General features: G+C 38.0%; 2 protein-coding genes across 10 annotated transcripts in view; both read right to left on the reverse strand.

Annotated features, from left to right (window-relative positions):
• The window catches only part of LOC118220548 (SEC14-like protein 5), a 29,436-nt gene extending 27,236 nt beyond the window's left edge, over positions 1–2,200 (reverse strand). For all 5 annotated transcript variants that reach the window (XM_035404379.1, XM_035404377.1, XM_035404378.1 and 2 more), the window contains exon 1: positions 1,614–2,200. The gene's annotated coding sequence lies outside the window, so the exon portion shown is untranslated. The remainder of the gene's footprint in view (positions 1–1,613) is intronic.
• Positions 2,201–5,415: 3,215 nt separating this feature from the next.
• The window catches only part of si:dkeyp-72e1.9 (syntaxin-binding protein 4), a 37,856-nt gene continuing 21,144 nt past the window's right edge, over positions 5,416–22,127 (reverse strand). For 3 of the 5 annotated variants that reach the window (XM_035402807.1, XM_035402804.1, XM_035402808.1), the window contains exons 7-23: positions 20,496–20,619; positions 19,575–19,716; positions 17,921–18,027; positions 17,653–17,821; positions 17,393–17,465; positions 14,027–14,118; positions 13,251–13,347; positions 12,819–12,946; positions 12,343–12,435; positions 12,021–12,086; positions 11,552–11,740; positions 11,030–11,146; positions 9,994–10,043; positions 9,752–9,879; positions 9,079–9,136; positions 8,661–8,674; positions 5,416–6,779 (exon numbers count right to left, since the gene is read on the reverse strand). In XM_035402807.1, coding sequence (XP_035258698.1) covers positions 6,748–6,779; positions 8,661–8,674; positions 9,079–9,136; positions 9,752–9,879; positions 9,994–10,043; positions 11,030–11,146; positions 11,552–11,740; positions 12,021–12,086; positions 12,343–12,435; positions 12,819–12,946; positions 13,251–13,347; positions 14,027–14,118; positions 17,393–17,465; positions 17,653–17,821; positions 17,921–18,027; positions 19,575–19,716; positions 20,496–20,619 — 1,679 coding nt within the window. In that variant the 3' untranslated portion in view covers positions 5,416–6,747. Of the gene's footprint in view, positions 6,780–8,604; positions 8,675–9,078; positions 9,137–9,751; positions 9,880–9,993; positions 10,044–11,029; positions 11,147–11,551; positions 11,741–12,020; positions 12,087–12,342; positions 12,436–12,818; positions 12,947–13,250; positions 13,348–14,026; positions 14,119–17,392; positions 17,466–17,652; positions 17,822–17,920; positions 18,028–19,574; positions 19,717–20,495; positions 20,620–22,127 lie in introns of all 5 variants that reach the window. The other 2 variants (XM_035402806.1, XM_035402805.1) reach the window with 2 other exon arrangements.

Genomic DNA, 22,127 nt, shown 5'->3' on the forward strand with positions numbered 1-22,127 from the left:
GTTCAGTGAGTGGTCACTGTGTAAGACAAGACAACATATTTTCAAAAATGTGTCTGTTCTGTGTACTTATTTTAAAACACATTGAGTCTGAAGTCAAGTAAGATGCATTCTCAGTATTAATTTCAGAAATAAACAAATGGTGTCTGCTCCAGGTTACCTAAGAACACTAAATATTTCAGACAAGCATATGGGGGCCTGAACCAACTGGCCTGGCAAGGGAGTGAATCAGCTGGGACAAGCACGCAAGGTCACAATGTCAAAGCTGAAAATATGAATGAGTGAACATTCGATCTCTACTTACACAGGCAAGCAAAAGACCATTCAAAGGAACTCAAATCACATGCAATACAAAAACACGAAAAGAAGACTGACTATTTGAGAACTGATCATGGATTTATTTTCCATTTATTTTTAGAATTCTTTTTTTTTTTGTGAAACTGTTATGAATATTAGCTAAAAAAATCATTATTTATTTTCTTTGCAGCTGCCGTTACTCAGTGTAATTCAGATAGATTACCTTTTACTTACAATTTATGTACAACTTCACTGGGTTAGTTAGACAGAGCCTCATCTGGGATTCAAACTTACACTCTTTTGGTAACACTTCCAGTTCCCCAACCATTATATCACAAAATGTTAATGTTTAAATTATAAGGCATTATTATTAATCATTATCAATCCAAAGTTTCGCTATCGTATTGTATATTGAAAATGGCCTAATTTCTGGAAACGTCACCGCATCGGTTAGTTGTGACGTTTCAAGGAGTATTTCTATTCCAAGGCGCTGGTGGTATCACAGTTCAGTCTGGCTAAAGACATTGATGTGGTGTTCGATCTAGACTACGTGTGCCAAAAACTTGGTTGATTTAATTTTTGAATAAATTGTGCCTGTAATAAAACTATAATCATGTGTCTCCACACATTGGATACAACACATATCGTCTACACTCCCTATTTCCTAAAATTTCTTATGCAATTACATAAACAAAATAAAGCACACAGATAATCCTACATTTTTAGTTCCACTAGACACCACAGAATTTATCCGATAATGCAACTACACAAGTATGAACAATTAAATCGTCCCTTTCATCATCTGTTATTTAGAACCGTTAATTTGTCAGACACAAGATTGCAGAAACAAGGATAATGAATTATATAAAAATGGCCCACTGTTAACTTCCGATAAAGCAGCTCTTCAGGCTTTCTTTGGCTCGAAAGCCTACAGTTTCAGACCTTCGCAAAATGCGCTATGTATTGAGTGAAATCCAGAAATGTCAGTAAGCTATTTTAACAAATAATTCCAGTTTTGTTTTACAATTAAGCAAACATTATAGATAACAAACTGTGTGCTTGTACTTGTATTTCAATGGAGTTCATACAGCTGTGATGAGGCATTTACCCATAAAAATTGACATCTAGATCAATAGTCTTGTATCACCCTGCATCCTCTAGTTCTCGCAATAGATATCCAATATCACAAAATCAATATTTTATAACAGCACTACGTTGGGCATAGGTAGACACTGCAAGTACCTAATCTATACATTCGGGGACAATAAATTAATGTAATTTATGCCTCTCGACCAACATTAAAAGAAGAAGTATCTTACCTCACGTTAGGGGATTACGTCCATACAGCGCATATGTCTTCCGGTGGATTCTGACCTTATTCGTTGGCACATGTATTTATTTCTGTTTATATATTGTTACAATTTGCGTTGTGCGCACGTTCGACAACCAGCAAACAATTCTATAGCTACTCATTCATTCATTCGTTATAGAACGACGCGTTTGTACTAGTCTTTCATGCTGAAGAAATTATTCCGTCTCCATGCACGCACTTCATTCATATACGACCTTCAGAACATGTTCTTGTGAAGTCGATTCTGTAGTCGATTACGAAAATGTGATTTATCCTATATTGTTTAAGATGAACTATAAATAAATTAGAAATAAATACTGATATCTAGCTAGCTGTCGCCAAATCGCATTCTGCAGTCAAGCACCAGGTAACTACAAGCCAGAATGGCTTGTCATTTCCACACCTTCTATTACGTTTGTCTTCCTAAAATTGGTATAGGCTACTTATCCGTACTTTTCTTTAGCCTACGCATAACCAACGTTCAGCTTCTTGACCGGCAACGCCGTCTTATCTGCTTGTCACCCCTCAGCTTGCCGTGATGTCACTGACAAAATTAGTTGCAGCTACATCTATCTGCACGCGCCCCCAACAGGCAATGTTCAGCTCTGTTTTTGTGTGAAGACCACCTCAACAGAGGGGTCATTATTCAACTCGTCTTTACAACATTGCAGAGCGTTTTACGCTATTGAATCTTCTTTGCCTACCTGGATATGGGTCTCACCGTCAATTTTCCAAATGTTGGGGCCAATTAAGAATCCCGCCCGTTTATATAAAACAATTATTACAAAATAAAAAATTTCATTAATAAAATTCTTAAAAATATACTGGTGAAATGTCATTTTTATTTTTTACCTATTTTAGTTTGACCACAATATAGTCATGCAGGGTATTTACCAGGACTGAGATGAGGGGAAATTCAATTATTATATAACTATGACAAAAATATTTTAACTGTGCTCACGTTTATACCAGAATTACTAGTTGAGTGCCATTGTGCCCATTAGAGTTTGTAGGTGGATTTTCCATTTCCAATCACTTTCAGGTTTGTGACTGCACAGTAACAGCCTGCATAATCCCAAAAACAGATCTAACTTTGGTAAGGTAGTTTCTGTTCACAGAGAAGACTACAGTTGAATAACATTGCAGTGGCTATATCTGTTCTTATTATTATGGATCTGTGCAGCTTTTGAAACCATAGACTATAGTATTCTTATCCATCATCTTAAACACTGGGTTGACCTCACTGGTAATGTATTAAACTGGTTTGAATCATACATGAATAGGAGAAAAGTTTTTGTAGCTTAGTGACTGCGTGTCAAAGATACATGGAAGTACATGGCGTTCTGCAAGGGTCCATTTTGGCCCACGCCTGTTCTCCTTAAACATGCTTCCATTGGGTAAAATCATTTGTAATTATGGAGTCAACTTTCACAGCTATGCAGATGACATGCAGCTACATATCTCAGTTCCACCAAATGACTGATGTTTTAACTAACTAATTTGATGAGCTGTATAGCTGGTATTGTCTGTTGGATGAGCAAAAACTTTCTGAAATTGAATGAGGACGAAACCAAAATTCTACTCATAGGGGAGAATGGAAATAATAATAAAATACCAAACTTGGAGATCAAGCTGCTCAGGTCAAATCAGAAGTGAAAAATCTTGAAGTCCTACTTGACTCTGAACAAAGGTTCAAGCCTCACATAAACCATGTTTGGTTAGAAACTGTCCCCATTTAACGTATAGTCGCATCAGATCAGTAAAATGACAAGGGAATGAAGGGAGGGAGGATACTACTTCAAAGAATCTGGACACACTCCAGAGACAGCAGCAGTCTCACGCAGGTATACTCACCTACCGTAAGGCTGATCATCAATTACTGTAGCACAGGTATTACCCGTTATCTTCTATACACCCTTTATAAAGGTGCAGCTGCCATGCTCAAGAGAGACAGGTTGGCTGCAACGAAATGTTTTGAGGCACCACGACTACAGTTGTTTTCTTAATTTTTATTGACTGCTGACTACCCTAATAAAGACATTTAAATGCTAAAATGTAATGTAAATCTAAGTACTGGGAATGAAGTAGCCATCCCATCCACTTGCTTACCTGGCATGGTGGCTACATGCACCACTGTGCCAGTTTAAAATCATTTCCGGGAAATAAGCAAAACAAAAAACTGAAGGTCTACTGTTTTATAATTTAGCACAATTCCTCTTTTGATGATTTTTTAACTTGGGGCGATATGACTCCATCCTCTTACCATTTGCATAACATCATGTAGGACATGAACAAAGTAAGGCTGGGTTTCTCAAAAGTAAATACTTAAGTTTATTTTTGGAAAGATGGTAGGTCTCTTCACATCTCCTATTTTTCATTTTAGTTAACAGTCACATAAATACCATCACTCAGCTGATTTAATCTGAAAATTCAGCATGTGTTGCTGTTGGATAGATTCTTGGAAGATTTGTTTAAACAAAGACTATACGAATATTGTGAAACCAATTCAGAAGTGCAAACACAAATGCACTTTTTGGGAGTGACTGATAGCCTTGGTTTCTGTGAAGACACCATTGAAAATATTTGGAGTATACTCATTTTAAATTTTACTTCAGGATCAATATGAAGTGTACATTTATTTCAGGCAAAATAAAGAGTAAATACCATAGATAGAAGCTGTAAATTATGCAGCCAATGCAGTGCATTTCATTAAACTTCATTAAACCACCGCTTGAAGAATTAATCAACACTTGTGATTAAATAGCCAAAATGATGGTTAGTAATCAGTAAGATCAATATAATGATGCTAATGGAATTGGTATCGTCAGGGATCTTTCAATAACCATCTCTTACTTGCTTTCACTAGCAGGACACCAGCAATTATTGAACAGATTCATAAGATATTTTGTGATAAAATGTTAATCATTGAGTTCATGTACACACTGTACAGCTAAATTACAGAAAAGGGAATTCAGAAGTCAGGTGTGTTCAAATTGCTTCCTGGAGAGAAAATAAATTGCCAAAGCACTCCCACATCTTGTAGATGCAATTAAAATTATACAAATCAGATCCATGTCCAATCTCATGTGTTTAGATCTCCATCAAATGCAATATGTACTGGATTTTTTTTAAACCAGGTATGTTTCACATAAAGACAAGTGTAAACAGGGCCTAATATAAACCTTTATAAAATAAAAAATTATAAAGTAAATCCATATAAGCTACAATATCAGTTGTTTTTAACGTATGTTTTGAAAGTTCTACAGTTCAGCTTCCTTTTTGATTTCTGTTTCTGTTTACTACAAAAAACATGCCTTTTAAACAATGACAAAGCAATTTGATCACAAAGACGTCAAAGTATTCTATCCATGCAGGGTGCTTTAAAATTACAGATCTTGAAACCTTAGGTTGAATTTAAGGGACTACATTAATGCCTAGTAGCCTTGGTAACTAAATTAATTTCCAAACAAGAACCAATTTTTTGATAAAATTGCTATAGTACAGTTTAAGCATTGGAACACAAGTATATCTTCAGTAGGCAAAGGTTTTGTACAAAATAGTTCTACTTAAAAGGGTATAAGCTTTACACATGAAGGCAACAAATCCCCAGAAAATAAGGGTCACTTTAATCTGAAAGACACTTCACATTTCAGGTGCTTTGATTATTATTGGAAAATGGTTATCTATTATCACAGGAAAGATTACCATTCCAACAGCTCTAATTCATCATAAATCATAATTGGTATACTGAATTAAAGTCAGAGAGCATATATGGGCAAACAATTTATAAAAATGTCTGTAATTCCTACACAGGTCATTGGATATGGATGTAAAACCCCTCATATTAAAACTGACAGTCAATTCAAATGCAATGTGTAGAGTGCAGTCAAAACAACAAAAAATATGAAAATAGTCTTGTAAATCAGTCCTTTTCTTTTGCCTTCTAAACTGAACTACTGCTTGACTTGGACAGAGCTGATGTGAATTGGGCAAAAAAGGATTTTTTTTTTTTTAACCTGGACTCATTTTTACTAACTAATTTTAACATGCTGATCGGTACTGATAATAATTTAGTCTTTGTGGAGCTTTGGTCACCCCCATGAACCTCTCCACTCTGGCCAAACTGAAATGTTGTCAAGGTCCTGGTAGCAATATTTACAGGGTTTATAGGAGCCACCACATACTGTATCTCATGCTTTACCCTTCATCTTCTTTTGGAATAAAACACAGGACACCTGTTATACAAAATGTCAGAGCACTTACTGTAATATATGCAACACATACAAATGTGCAATTATATCAAATGTGTCATACATTGTGGTAGAACAGAAGGTGAAGAATTACATCAGCCTCAGCATCCTCAGTGGATGCATTTGTTGAGACGAGAAGGAATCAAAATGGCAGTACATCAAATGAATTTAGACCATACAAGAGAGACCGACTAGACAATCTGATACCACAATGAATCTATGTGCTAACATATGCAAACATCTTTTTGGTCAGTCAGTGACTTACAATGAAATCCACAATGCAATACTGTTGCATTGATACTGAAACAACATGGTAATATGCACTTCTTTTTGTATTTAACTACAGAAATCCACAACAGTAAACTATGTGATGTGCACAAAATGGATCTAGGCAGAATTTTCACATCATAACCGAAATGAGCTGTTTTATTGCATCATATCTTTGTTGGCAACAGCAGTCCTTAAGTGCCTTCCTACCTCACCACTCCAGCAGACTCTTCAGGAGCTGCACTAGTTAGACTTACCCAGTTATTAGCACATCTCACTTGTTAACTGTCAGAAAAAATACAGAACATCTTCAAGGATAATTATTTCAACATAGCTGTATTTAAGAAAAATCATAAACTGTATGTTTCACAGTGCTCTATGTGCAGCGTATATAAAACACTCCTGCATTAGAATAACCATTAATGCTTTTATGCAACGGATTGAAGTTGTTGCTTCTTCTGAAGTGATCAGCTCTGCTTCCTGTTGACAGACTGAACTCCTTGGTCCCTGTATGCCCTGTTACTTCTCCAAGTCCTTTTCCTTGTACTGTATTGTGTGTCTCGTGTTTTCAGAAGTTCCCCGAGATCAGAGTGAAGAATGAGGGGAGACAGTAGCAACTGAATGAAAAGAATGAGAAATATGTTTAAGAGTCTGAGGAAGCCAGGAAGGTTGTCTTCCTTTTTGTAAAAACACGACACATTTTGTGTTGTAAACAGCATCACGTAATTTGAAATCACAAAATGAAAAAGAACAGTACATTTAAATTAAATATGCAATGCAATACCAATTTAGTTTGGCAGGTTTTAACAAGCTATTAAAAAAAATGAAATATGCAAGCATGCATCAATTTAGCATAAAATTGTTCCTCTTTGTTTTAATTTATGTTTTTATGAAGCACAGTAAGAAATGTTTTAAGCTGTTGTTGAATGCCATCAATACCATTAATGTTTTTTTTTTATTTTTTAAACTTAACGATGATCTATCCCTAGAGATGAAGTTGCTCGCTTCACTGCTCTCCATGGTGTTGCACAGAGAAAATCTCTACAGTCAGCTCAGTGTGGGGCTCCAACGGTGCTGCCCAATCATGTGAGCTGACAGTTCAGCAGGAAGCGCTGTCTGCAATATGCCTACATCTGCTCATCCACTGAGCCCAACATGAATAGCCCCAATTACAGTAGCATTATTAAACATCCTGCTCCCCTCGGTCTGTGTGCGCAACTGGGCTGCTAGCAAGTAAACCAGCTACAGTAGAACAAGCGAGCAAACAGGGAAAACATATCCATTAGCCACACAGAATTACATATATTTCAGCCTTTTAAAAATTCCTTTGTAGAGGATTAAACACAAATATATATTTTTTTCTAACCATATGCTGTACCAATCTTAGAAAGAAAAGAAGCACAGTAGAAATGCACAGCAACTCCACACAAACTATTAAGTAATAAATAATGAAATGTCATGTCTAACTGTGATTACCTTCGACCAGAGGGCATTGCATGCGACACAGCTTGGCTATCTGCCAGTCAGCCTTTATGCTTCTTATGCATGCCAAATAGGTGCAGTACTAATGGTTTATCATTTGAGGTTAAAGCAGTGGTGTGGGTGTCTGAAATCTTCAGAGAAAATATTTGAAAGATCTGCAGTGAAAACATGCATTTACTGATAAGATTTTCTTGATTTTTAATTTCAAACTCATGAACAGTCAGCAGTGATAAAAATTATGTATGGTTAATATGCATCTTTAAGTTGTACTTCATTGCACCCTTACACCGACTTACTGGCCATTTGTTTCGGTACAATATACTGCATTTCTGCAGCCTGTCATGACAGACTGAGGAGACTGACGCAGAATCAAAGCTGATCATGACTGGATTTCTGGGCTAGATACAGGAGACAATAGGGCGGAAACTGTATGAAACAGACTATTGAAAGAAACCAAATATATGTACATGTAAACCAACATGTATTTTTTCAAATGTTACTCACACTACCTTTTCAACACCAAATTTCAGAAAACTGGCACAGTTACTAAATAGTGATACCAAATTGGCAAAAAAAAGTATACTAATACATTTATAGGGTCCAGTACTTTTAGTTTTGATTTTTTTTAATAATCTAGGAATTTATTTTGAAAAAGGCAGAAATATGTTCATAAATGTAAGAATGCAAGCAGATGGTTGACCATTTCTGAACAAGCATAATGACCAGCATAAATAATTAGTTAATAAGCAGGTTAAAGTTAGTTAGTTAGTTATTTGTACAGCCTAATGCTTTGAAAAAAAATAGCATTACAGTGACCTTTAAATAAATTGAGGGTTTTTCAGTGAGAACCAATAGTGATGGCATAAGGTCTGAGAAAGGTGGGCCTCTGTTCATAGTGGAGTGAGGATACAGCAGGTTGGGGTAAGAACAGTAAGTCCATCTACACTTCCGCAGCCTCACCGGATTACTGCAAGTACTGTGTGCAGGTCTTCAATCTCTGCTGATGTCCCCCTCACCTGTCTCAGGCTCTCTACACAAATCACAGACAGAAATGTTACCAACGAATGCCATAGCAGTCTAAGTGAGTATTCCTACATCTATTTAAACACAATTGTTGTGGTTTATTTGTCAGATTAAAAACAATGAAATTTGTCTAGTATGTCTTATCTTTTTTAAAAAGATTAACATTGCTTGTGATATATAAAGCCACCATTGATCACACAGAATTTATCATGAGATATCAAGAGTTAGTTTGAAAACAACTACCACCAGCTTTTTCAATACATTCCTCTTATTCATGTTATACAAGAAATATCAATTTTTTTCTTACAAAAACCTGTTTCTTGTCAGTGTCAAAAAGGGAAATGATTTAAATCCTGTCTTGAAATTACATAATAAAACCTGTCAAGAATATGAACAGGTTTGGCTACTTACTCAGTGATGCAATCTTCCTCTTCTACGGTGTTACAGTCCTCCACACAACATAGGGAAGCTACATGGATAAAAGAATAAGGTAATTGTAGTCACTTATTGTATGCTGCTTACAAAAACCAATCATTTAGCAATTAACAAAAACATAACAATTCATTGTTAAGCTTGGAAAAGGAATAGGCAAGATCTACTTGATAATAAGCTTCATATTAGGCCTGAAATAAGTGAAATGACTTCATATCACCAACATTTATTTTTAAAAAGGCTAATTGTGCCTCAGAATTGAATTTATGTCAAAGCAATCGGGCAGCACAATTGCTGATGTCCGCATATTTTGGTGTATAGGGTAATCCTTTTCATTTTGATTGTCCTTTGCAAAAATAACACGCTTGTTACTTCATGAATCCATGGGATTTTTATATCTCATGGAGTATTGAAAAACAAAAAACTTTTAGCCCTCACTTAGAGAAGCATACTCTGTATAATCATGAACAGTGTACATATCATGATAATAAATATCACTGTAAACAGTCTGTATGTGTAATAATTCGGGATGCTGATATTACTGAGTGCAAGTGATGTTTTAGGTGCTTGCTAAGCTGGCGTAAATAAGAAAAGTCCTGGCTTTTGATTAGCGCATTTTGACTGCGACGCATCCTGTTTGGATCTCACTGACCGTGTTCAGTGCCGAAGGAACACACCCTGTCCACCAGCTCTTTGGCTTGAGCTGCCAGCTGACCCGCAGGGTCTGGGACAAGGGGAGGGGTGTCAGGGACGGCAGCCACTGGAGACACTCCGAGACTCCTGCAGAAGAAACGCTTCAATAAACACACACACGCTGTATTCCTGCTGGTATTTATGTCATAAGATTCTTGCTTTAATATAGTAAATCATACATAACTATGGATTATCACTGACCCAGTTTCAGCACCAAATAAGCAGGTGGCAGACAGCACTCGGTGAACATTCTGTAACAAAAAAAAAAAAAAAAAAAACATAAACAAAATAAACATGTCAACTCTACATCTTTGCCTCTTTCTTTGATCAAAATGCTGTTCCTACCGGGGGATTAGCTGTACAATATCTAACAGCGCTGTGGACTCTTTTCCCAAACTGATATTCGTTAACAAACCACAAGATGTCAGTCTAGTAATGATTATAAATGGCAGAACAATTCAGTGGAACACACTGTTCTAGCACGTCAACCAGTAAAACTAAAATCATTTCTTATTTTAGGTTGGGCGGGGGGGGGGGGAGGGGTGCATTTGGCAAGTGTTAAAGGTTTGGAATTCTGCATTCAGTAACTGTGGCAATTCATTCAAGGGGACTCCCCTCTTGGCCCATGAAAAATGCAAGGATAAATACGGCAAGCCTTCACATGTTCCATGTTTCATTTTTCAGATGCTTTCATTTAAAAAAAATAAAATATATGAACAGAAAAGCCCACAAATAAGTGTGTATGTATTTCAATAAAATACACATTCTCTTATGTACTCTTGCTGTAATGCTAGCCTTAATCATTCCTTTGTGATGTCCTCAGGCTGTAAAACGAAGGGGTCAATCGGCACTCTTGTTTGTGAGCCAGGTGGAAATTTTCTGAGAAACGTTACGAATCCTTTATCACTTTCATACATTTCTGTTTAAAAGTGCATGAAATACAGGCAATGACATGTTTTTGTAGCTAGTTATTCAAACTGCACAGAAACTTCATTTATGGAACATAGGAGAACATAATATGTAATAAAATAGAAGGAGATTACTGGAATGTAGCAAAATTGGATATTTTTGTGGAAAACGGTTGCATAAGCCCCTTGATAGGATTAATATATCCTGTCAGCTGAATTTGTACATTTGTGATTACTCACCATAATTTTCTCTAGCCTTGACACAAAGACATACTGAGTCACCACCTAGGCTCCCAAAGACTGTGCCTCTAATATAGAGAGATTATTACCTGGGCAAATCCCAGTAGCTTTTTGTTGGAAATTTCAAGATGTTTTCTGGTCAGTTCCGATTTCCTCAGTTGGCAATCAAAGACAGAGAGTCTTCTCTTAAGTTCAAGGAAGTCCTCCTGCCATGACAAAAGTATGGCGGAAGATTATGGATTTCACAATCATGATGGTACATTCTGGTCTTCTCATTTAGATGTTACTGACACTTTATTACTATGCCTTGCAGCGTGCTTCCTAATATATGTAAAGGTAAAATGTATTTTTGCCCTCAGCAGATTAGCATTCCTTTCTTTGGCTATTTGTCATGATCTCCACAATTTAAAAATCAATCATCTTTACGTTCGTGGGCACTTGTCCTTTGTTTTTAACTGCGATGTCTATGAAATGGTGAAATTATTTATGGGAATTATATTACAAGTCAGAAAACCAGTTTTGGCAGAATGAAAGAATTTAGAAAATGTACATTTTGTAACTGTAACATGCACCATGTAGAGAGAGAGAGAGAGAGAGAGAGAGAGACCTACTTGTGTACCCTCCAGGCCTTTCTGCTTCTTCTCAGCCAGTTGACTCTTCAGGTCTTTGATCTCCGCCTCCAGCAGCTGAATCACCTCCTCATAGTCCTGCTCGGCGCTGTGTGTCTGCCTCTGCACCGCCTCTGCAACCTGCAGCTGGCTCCTCAGAGTCTCATTCTCCACTACTGTGGCTGTGGCTTTCTGACCCACGCCAGGGAAAGGGGTGAGAGGTGCCAGTGATGAGTGACACAAGAGTGTTGGTGGAGAAGATCCACATTGTTCCCCCTCCCTTACTTTATCACTGACCATCTGAGTGAACTTTTACCCAGTGTAACCCACTGTGGGCAGTACCACCTTGCCTCCTGGACATGTTAATTATTTACTCATTGGCAAATGTGGTCCTTTCAACAGCCTAACAAGTTTGTTACTTGTACATTGATACATAGTACTTGTACATAGTGTTCTTAATCACAGTGACTACCTCTGAGGTCTTCTGCAGCTCTTCCTCCAGTGTTTTCTTGCTGTTCTCTGTGTCCTTCAGTATTGTCTAGGAAGATTTTGGTTCGTGTCAATACACAAAATCACAAATGTAATGTAAATGTTCTCATGTAAAAAATACTTGACCATTTATGAAGCATAATTGAATTCTGCCTTTAATATTACTCATTAGAGAGTAAGAATAGGAAGTGAGAATTCAATAATTCTTCGTAAACGGTCATGTTTTTTTGTTTTTTTTTTACATGAAAACAGGCCTAAATACTGTCCCAGAGCAACTGCACCCAGACCCATATTGTGCTTTTCACCTTTAATTGTTTCATTTGATGCTGAAGCTGAGCCATCTCTGATTGAAACTGATCCAGTTCCTCAGTGTTGTAGCTGTTCTCTGAATCACAAGTCTGCAATTACAAAGAAAGCGAATCAGGAATCAGCAGAGAACATCACATGTAAAAATGAACAGTTTTGTACAGCTGTGTAGATGTCTACAGGGAGGCATTTGGATAAAGAAAGGTTCTGCATTTTTGTTAATGTTGATTATTAGCCTCTATTCAATGGACTACAAAAATGATATATGAAAAAGAAATATGTTCCCTTAAGTGCTTAAAAGGCAGCTTTCACAGTACCCCTTTCCACAGAAAAGCTCTGCTAAAACACTGAATAAATTCCTTTGCTAAGTAAGTTCATGCTTTAAGGACTCTTATCTGAGTTATAACAAGCTACTCAGAATCAAGTCAAGTATGTTTTCTCATGGGAGAAGCAAAAAGTATTCAAGTCACATTACCGGAGAGTGGAACGCAGAGGTGTCCATCAGGCTGGCTGCTTCATGATAAGAGAACATAAAAGTCCCATGGGAAATGCCCGCCTCATTCAGCTTGTCTTGCAGAATATCTCGCGTGGCCTCCACAAAGTCTGTCTCAGCGACAGAAACAATGTTATCATAGAACGTGCTAGAAAATATCAGTCAGTGCAAGAATGTCTCCAGAAATATGATATTCCTGAACATAAGAGCACGGTTATCTTTTTTTCCCCAGTTACAAGCCCACTGAAGCACAGCTGTAGACACTCTAATCCACACGACTGCCAGATTAGAGAGCACAGCCCTCCTGCTGAGATATTGCTTCGGACAACTGAGTGCAATGATTCATTAAGTGTGCCAGGAGAGACATTGTTCTGACATTTTGCTGCACTCACTGCATTTTACTTCTACACTCACCTCTATAGGCCACAGTTCCTTGACTGTCTGTTGTTATGCTCTGTCTCAAGATCCTCTTCTTTTCTTCTGTAACATCTAACCCCAGATACCTAAGAGCCTATGAGTGGGATAATATGCCATAATAATAGTTATTATCACCATTATCATCAGCTTTTCTTTCGATTACCATGTCTGTTTGGGTTTTACAACAGTCACATTCTTACATGCCCACAAGGGGGCAATATAACACTAGAGTTAAAAGCTCCCCTAAGGCAATGCAACACGTGAACAGGTTCAGTCCTTTCACGGGAGTTTGCATCCACCCAAGAACAGAAACAAGATCCTGACCCTCTTAATGGAGATTTAAAAACATAGCTGCAATATATATTTGCCTATATATTTATACATATGTTTTCAGTACAAACCATATTTCCATTGCTTTTACACAATACTTTCCTTTAACCTTTAACAAAATAATATATAAAATAAATAAAGTGCAGTGTGTCTCCATTCCACAGTAAAGTGCTCACCACCAAAACGTAATCCTATTAACGGCCTGGTAGATTAGGGTCAATTGCAGGATTAGAAGGATAGGATTAATTCACTGCTAAACCACAGAGTCATAATAAAAAGACAGACAGACTGATGAAAAATATGATCTTGAACAAAATCATCTAAACTTTCTTGATAAACAAACAGTTTTAACTGGTTTTAACTGTCTCTGTATGGCAAATGGCTATGGTCAAAATAATCTGAATTCTGCCTTTGGAATTGACAGTTGAATTGGGTTCACTCACCAGGTCTAATTTGTCTGATCTAAGCCGGATGTGAGGATCCAGGGAGATCTTGGGTTTGGCTGTTCCAGCTGTTGGCTGTGAAGTGCTGGATCCTGGAAACAAACACATAGAGCTAAATCTCCTTTAATGGTGACTTATGTCCAAGAAATTCTAAAATGCTTTTGAAATCTCAAAAAATTTTATATAATCTCAAAAAAATATTTTCAGTGGCCCGAGATGGAAATTAAGGTCAAATTGAACTGAACGTTGTTCTGTAATCAGTGCCATTTTGTATTTGCGACTGGAACTCAGGCAGCGCATTCATGGCATAAATTTTTTATCCTGCAACACTGTTGTGTGCAAAGCATGCTGTCGGAGAGCTAGAAGAGCCAACGTGCCTTCCTGTAACAGTGAGAACTTATCATCCCGTACAGGCAGCGAGCCCCTGCTCCGGACTCAGCTCAATTCAAAAGCGCTAATGTAGCCCGCGCACTGATCCCGGGCTCAAAGCAGAGCGTACCCCTACCGCACGGGATACCAGCTGACTGCTGTTTCCCCGGGCTGAGGACACCAAGGACACGGTCATCCTCGTGGGATTTATCCCCTTCCAAAACAAACGACAGATGCACCAAAACAGGCGCGGGCGAGGCACTGCGGGCGCAATCCCCGCCGGCCCCTGCGCTGACGGGACCCGTCCCGCACAGCAGGGGGTCTTTCGCTCTGAGCAGAGAGAACAGGTGGTGCTCGTACAAGCCTCTCAAACCCAAAGCTCTCAAATGTAATTCATGGGCATCGGATAAAAGTATTTTAAAAATAGTTCCCACTCCAAAATTAAACTGCACCACGTGTCATCTGTCATTTAACTTTAGCATCAACGGCAAGTCACATTTACAGCAAACACTTTATATAAGTGATATTTCATACTTTTTTTCCCCAGTGAATGAGACAAAAATTTATATTTTCCGCTTTCTAAATATCCCAGGTCTGTCCTCAAATTCTCTTGTCTCTACGTCACTTGTTATGACTGGACATCTGTCGCGGGCAACAACAGTGTTCATGGTGACACAATCCTACCAGCCAATGAGATGCGTGCATGCATTACACCGTTAAACCAGTTGGGCGTTCCTGGCTAATGAGATTATGATCAGCCATGAGCACAGGTTCAAGAGGTCACTACAGTGACGAAGTACAACAAATTCCCTTAGCATGCAGGATTTTACAGACAGAGGAGGAAACAAATTGATTGATTCTGTATAAACTGCCAGGAAACAACATATGTGGATTAACAGATTTATGTGCAAATATAACAGCGATTTGAGGGCTGACTGGGGTTGTAAAGAGTATTTTTAATCCACCGGATGTACAGACTTCTATATATGCAGCACGGCATTCTAATTTAAAGAGGAGATGCATATACAGTATTAAAGTGATAGTTCACATTCTTGTGTTTTTTGACATTACTTTAGTTCTGTTGGATGATTTAGATTGACTCTGACCATTTTTGTGTGCAATGAAGCCATTTTAGATATTTAAATAAGCGCTTGCTTTAGACCACAAACCCCAAAGGCCCCATACCAGCCACTGTAAAGCTATCAGGGCATCAGGAGCATCTGCAAATATCTAAACAATCCTTCAATTACCATAAACACTGTCTGGGTCAATTTAAAACATCCACTAAGACTGAAATAATATGGAAAACTTATAAAGTGAACTATCAGGCAAACATACTTTTCTACTGAGAAAATAAATAAATGCATTTTAAATACATATATTTCTTTATGCAAAACATTTTTACAAGAGAAGATTATGTATGCTGACCACTAGTAGCATAAACATTTTTAATATAACCTTTATATGTACTTAAATAAGCAGCCCCAATGTCAACTCAAAAGAATGCAGTCAATCACACACATACAGTATGCTGTAAAATCATATGCTAAACACAACACTAAGGCACTATACTCACAGTAAGGTGTACATAAAGTCATGTATTGACCATTATCACCTAATGACATTTTTGTCTCTATACCAGCTTTGGTAACAATATCAATCTTTAAATTAATCCAAAATATGGTCATCACACTGACATAGCTTGACTTATTGCGAAAATGAGACAAATCTACAAATTAAAAGACAAAGTGAGCTAGTGTTAGCCTCAGTAAAGATCAAGTAACCTCAAAATAGAGTCTTGCCAGCCCCAAAACCCAACTACAATAGCCAATAAAACAATAAACACTGGGTAATAATCTCATACACTGGCTGACTCTGGGCCCAGTGCAGATCAATTCATTCAAGGGATATGAGCCTGAAATCACCAATAGACCAGGAGTCAATTTCTGATGTCACGTCCCTTTCCAGTTGTATAAACAAAGTTTTCACAGTTCCTTCCAGGTGAATCAACACCATATTCACCTATTGAGATCTGTTCATTCAATGTCTCTGTTGTAGTGCTACACATTAAAAAGTCAATTTTCCTTCGGCTTTTAGTTTCCATGGCAACCCACCATCTTGCTAAGGAGCCTGGTATTATCAGGAAAAGAACCTAGGGTGCAGAAAATCAGTAACCTAAACAGCAACTCTGCAACAACAGAAATCTGTGATAAGAAAGTTATCTGGAAGGACAAGAAGGCACTTTTTTAGGCTATTATACACAGGAAATTCGATTTGAATTATAAACACCTTCTCACCGCAGTGCCCTTCGGGGGCACACATGGATTATTTCCCATTGCGGGTTTGATTAAATTTTAACCACTGGTCTAATCCTGAATTTTTTTCCCCTTCTTAATAAATTATTGCCTTTTCAATGAATCACAAATTTCTATACATGTAAGTGCATTTTCTGTCTGATTTAACACCCAGTATGAGGGATGTTGACACAGGGCTGCTGAGCGTGACATTAATTTAATAGGTTTAAAGAGGACACTTAGAGTGCATGATTCACATTCAATTTCCTCTCTTCTTTGATCGTGACTTTCTGAGATAACTTCAGACAATGGGCCCTTTCATCCACAGACCTAGAAAATGCTCAAGGAACCAAGATAGCACAGGAGTGGGTATATACTGAAGAGCATGGATAGCACTTACCCTCATTCTCATATGCTTGAGAAAGATACAGTACATAAGCCTACTCCAAGCTAAGTGCTTATCTTGTACTTTATCGGAGGTGGATTACAATGGCAGTGACGAAAATGATACAATATGAATCCATACAAAACGATCTCTGTACATCTGTGACTAGCTATGTTTCTCGCATACAATTATATATACTTCACAAGTCGGTATATATATACAGACACCTGGGGAGAGAGACAGACGTACCTAACATGAAAGCCAATCAGATCAAAGGTACGGGATGAGGATGTGGAAGCTTACTAATGGGTACACTACCTGAGACAAAGATGTCTGGGGGACATACATCAGGAGATGAAGAAGGCACTGGTGCAGGCTCCTCGTGCTGTGTCTGTAATGAACAAAGTGGAGGTTGCACGGTTCATTCTCTAACACATTGACCGTAACACTATAGTCACAGTGACAGCAATACTACTTTCAGAGTGACAGCAACACTACATTCTCATCCTCCCCATCCACCTGATGAACGAAGAGGATAAGACCTTTTAAGTTCTCAGGCTTTGGGTTCCAATCCTCACCTCTGGCGATCTGAGGTGCACTTTTAACCGGCAGGAACTGAACCCATTCCCCACTCCCTTCTGGATGCCATTGTGTAAAGAGCTACTGGTGGGAAAGGGAACTTTCCTCGGAATGAACGCGATCTCCACAGTCCCCTCCTGCCTGCGAGGGCACAGAAACAACAAAGACCTTTTCCTTTTATTGACAGTGTTGCTCCAGGGTAATTGTGACAACTGATAATTGTGAAATGACTTTGACAGGTGGGCTATAATTACGTGTCAGAAGTACCTGAATTTGACTTTGTTAAGTATGCTTTTGGCTTCTTCGTGGGTCAGGCCTATTAATGATTCTTTGTTGATGGCAATTAGCTGATCCCCTGGTCTCAGCCGACCATCCTGTGGGTTGCAGCACAAAACACAAAGTCCATTAGAGGGCTTAAACAAATAAAGCGTTCACAGACAGCTGTCTGAAACACGGGATTCAATACAAACGTACAGCATGAACCTAGCACACCTCACTACGAAAGCCTGATGGAAGCCTATACCTTTTTACATAACTGTGTGGGAGGGTTGCTCATGAATCAGAACATGACACCTTTCGTCCTGTATTTCAACAGCAAAGCAACAAAGATAAAACTATGCACCTATAACAGCAAGTGACCATAATCCCATTAACAGGACTGAAAAACAGGATTTAGAGTGCTTGTACACAGCCATCAACATTCAAAGGGCTCTGCCATCAATTTTAGCAAATAGAGCCATTTAATGCTGCCTGAGGAAGAGAGCCTGTTTCTTGAAATGCATCACCAGTGCATAGACAGTAGTGCAGCAGCCTTCATTGCACCATGGCTAGTTATCTAGATATTCACCTTGTGTTCTAAGCCCAATAAATAAATATTATTTTTTTTCAGTGTTTTCCCAGATTTTATTTTGCTTGTTTGATAGCCTTTTTGGGAACTCTAGGCTTTATTACACTTCCTAACACTTCTTAGAACTCATTTTAAAACACTAAGATGATTAACACAGGATAAATTTCAGTCCATGTTAATTTTTAAGTTGGAAGAGAGCAAGCCAGAAACAATCTTAAGGAGAATAGGTATACGGTATTAAGACAGTGACACCTGGATAGGAGTAGAAACTCACTTCTTTTGCCTCAAAATCAACATCTGTTGTCTGATCAAAAACCTTTTTTTTTTCGTGAACTAAACACAGGCCCCATGCCTGCATGCAATTAAGGTACACAACCTTTGGGAAAGCATTTACTGTACCAAAAAGGAGAACTGAGAATGTGATGTGTTAAACACCACAAGCTAATTAGCCTTCATAAAGATTTCCCCTTTGCACTCAGTCTCAGTCTGCTAAAAATGCTGTCTCCATAGAGCTGTCTCTTCATTCTGACCCGCAGCTTACCCTCTGGCAGCATGCAAAGATGCTGACCACACCCTATGCTTTGGCAGGTTGGCACACCCCAACCTCCCTCCCTGTTGTTCAGAGGCTAACAGCATCAGTGGGTCTTCAATATAAATAACTAAGAAGGCAATTCAGTCCATGTTAGACCCATTAAAATAACACACGCAGAAAGAGAACGATATATACACATACATACATACATACATACCTACATATATATCTATGAATAACAATGAATAACATCTATGAATAACAATACATTAACAACAGAGGGAGACATGGACTGATCACTGGCTTGACCCGTTTTCCTTTATTTGGCATGAGAAACCATATCAATGATCTGCAGAAAAAGCCATGCTTTCTCATGATCATAAAAAATTGATCTTCTCCGAGAGCAGACATGGAGAACTGAGCTCACCAGCTACCACAGCAGCACAAGGGTTCTTTGCAACGCTGTGTGCAAATTTGAATAAAACTTATTTGACTTTCCGAGGAGCGCTGCGGTCAGTGCTCTGTCACTGTATCTCTCTCACCCTGTGGCAGTCCCCACCAGACAGGACTTCCTGGATGAACACTGCAGGTCCCTCAGGTCTGTTGGACCCTCCGCCAATAGTGACGCCCAGACTGGAGGAGCGAGCCACTGAGATCAGCTGGATGACTCCTTCCCCTGGGTGACTGTCAGAACACAGAGGCATGCACTATCAGCATCGTGTCTATGTCCACGTCTACTTCAAGGTTATATGAGTCTTCCTCTCATATCACATATTACTGAGGCATTAATTGTACAGAATGAAGAATAAGCGAAGACAACGGAAAACCCAATCAACAACAAATAAAGTAAATGTCATTGTATTTCAAATGTGGAGAGTTAAAGGAAATCTGATCAAAAAATTAACCAGTGATGGGAAGTATTCATCATCACTGTTTCTCCATTTGCAGTTTGAGGCTTTTAAGAGGAGCTTTATTGTGTTTCTACACTGATATTTACTTTTCATGCCTCCCTGTCTAAATCCCAGTGGTTTTCTTTACTTCTTGGTGAAAACCATTTCACCAGGTTCCATAATTCTCAGCATTCTGAGGCTTTGTGCATGCATTTTGAAAATATCAGAAAATATTTATTTATAATTCCAGCAGCAGTATGTAAGCCTAAATGAATTATCATAATTTCCTAGCTATGATCCCACATGTTCTATTTAAAGCAAGAAAATCTCTGCAAAAGCAGAGGAAATTAGCATTTATATTCTGATTTATAATACAATCGTATAAGCATGATAATATAAGCATATATAATCATTCAGTACATACATACATATACACTGCAGTACTGTACAATAGTCAGATACACCCTTTTGTTTATTCAAATTCCAGTTAAATCAGCCATTCAGTTTTTTCCACCTCAGATTGCTTCTAGCTTTGTGCTCAGAAAGATGACAGCTGAATGTAATGTCTGGTACCTGAGAGACCGCAACAATGGACCTGTGCCATTGTAGATGCTTTGAGATGCAGCAGGGCTCAAAAGTAGTGGGCTCTGTGACCGTGATGAGGACCCAGATGAAGTACTGTCTAAGCATCTGCCTGCTGTGAAGAGAGAAAAAAGATTATACCCATAGAGCATAACCACCCACTGCTTATATAAGTCAGCAAGAATGCTAGTATGTTGGATTTGTTCCTATAAATAGTTCTTTGTTTGAAATTATTAAATGGCAGGTATATGAAAACAGTTCATTTGTACACAGTTAAAAATAGTCTTTCACAGGATACTACTGGATACATGGGCAGATGTTGCTGATTGCATAATGCACACCTGTGCTGTCATAAACCATTTTTCATGACTGATTACTTCAGCATCATAACTTCGTGAGGTAACACATTTCAAGCACAAAATTATATTTTGTAATACAAGCATGCCTAATAACAGCAGGTTATACAGTACATTATCGGAAGTGATCACCATTGACACAGCCAGAATAAGGGGAAACTGTGTTTCATTTGATGCTGTTATTGTGGCTTCAGGCAACATTTCATATGAATAGCATGTTTAAAACAGTGATTCAGGCAACGTTTCATATGAATAGCATGTTTAAAACAGTGATTCAGGCAACGTTTCATATGAATAGCATGTTTAAAACAGTGATTCAGGCAACGTTTCATATGAATAGCATGTTTAAAACAGTGATTCAGGCAACGTTTCATATGAATAGCATGTTTAAAACAGTGATTCAGGCAACGTTTCATACGAATAGCATGTTTAAAACAGTGATTCAGGCAACGTTTCATACGAATAGCATGTTTAAAACAGTGATTCAGGCAACGTTTCATACGAATAGCATGTTTAAAACAGTGATTCAGGCAACGTTTCATACGAATAGCATGTTTAAAACAGTGATTCAGGCAACGTTTCATATGAATAGCATGTTTAAAACAGTGATTCAGGCAACGTTTCATACGAATAGCATGTTTAAAACAGTGATTCAGGCAACGTTTCATACGAATAGCATGTTTAAAACAGTGATTCAGGCAACGTTTCATACGAATAGCATGTTTAAAACAGTGATTCAGGCAACGTTTCATACGAATAGCATGTTTAAAACAGTGATTCAGGCAACGTTTCATACGAATAGCATGTTTAAAACAGTGATTCAGGCAACGTTTCATATGAATAGCATGTTTAAAACAGTGATTCAGGCAACGTTTCATATGAATAGCATGTTTAAAACAGTGATTCAGGCAACGTTTCATACGAATAGCATGTTTAAAACAGTGATTCAGGCAACGTTTCATACGAATAGCATGTTTAAAACAGTGATTCAGGCAACATTTCATACGAATAGCATGTTTAAAACAGTGATTCAGGCAACGTTTCATACGAATAGCATGTTTAAAACAGTGATTCAGGCAACGTTTCATATGAATAGCATGTTTAAAACAGTGATTCAGGCAACGTTTCATACGAATAGCATGTTTAAAACAGTGATTCAGGCAACGTTTCATATGAATAGCATGTTTAAAACAGTGATTCAGGCAACGTTTCATACGAATAGCATGTTTAAAACAGTGATTCAGGCAACGTTTCATACGAATAGCAT

This window comes from Anguilla anguilla, chromosome 2, assembly GCF_013347855.1.
Source record: "Anguilla anguilla isolate fAngAng1 chromosome 2, fAngAng1.pri, whole genome shotgun sequence".
In the NCBI taxonomy this organism is placed as follows: Eukaryota; Metazoa; Chordata; class Actinopteri; order Anguilliformes; family Anguillidae; genus Anguilla; species Anguilla anguilla.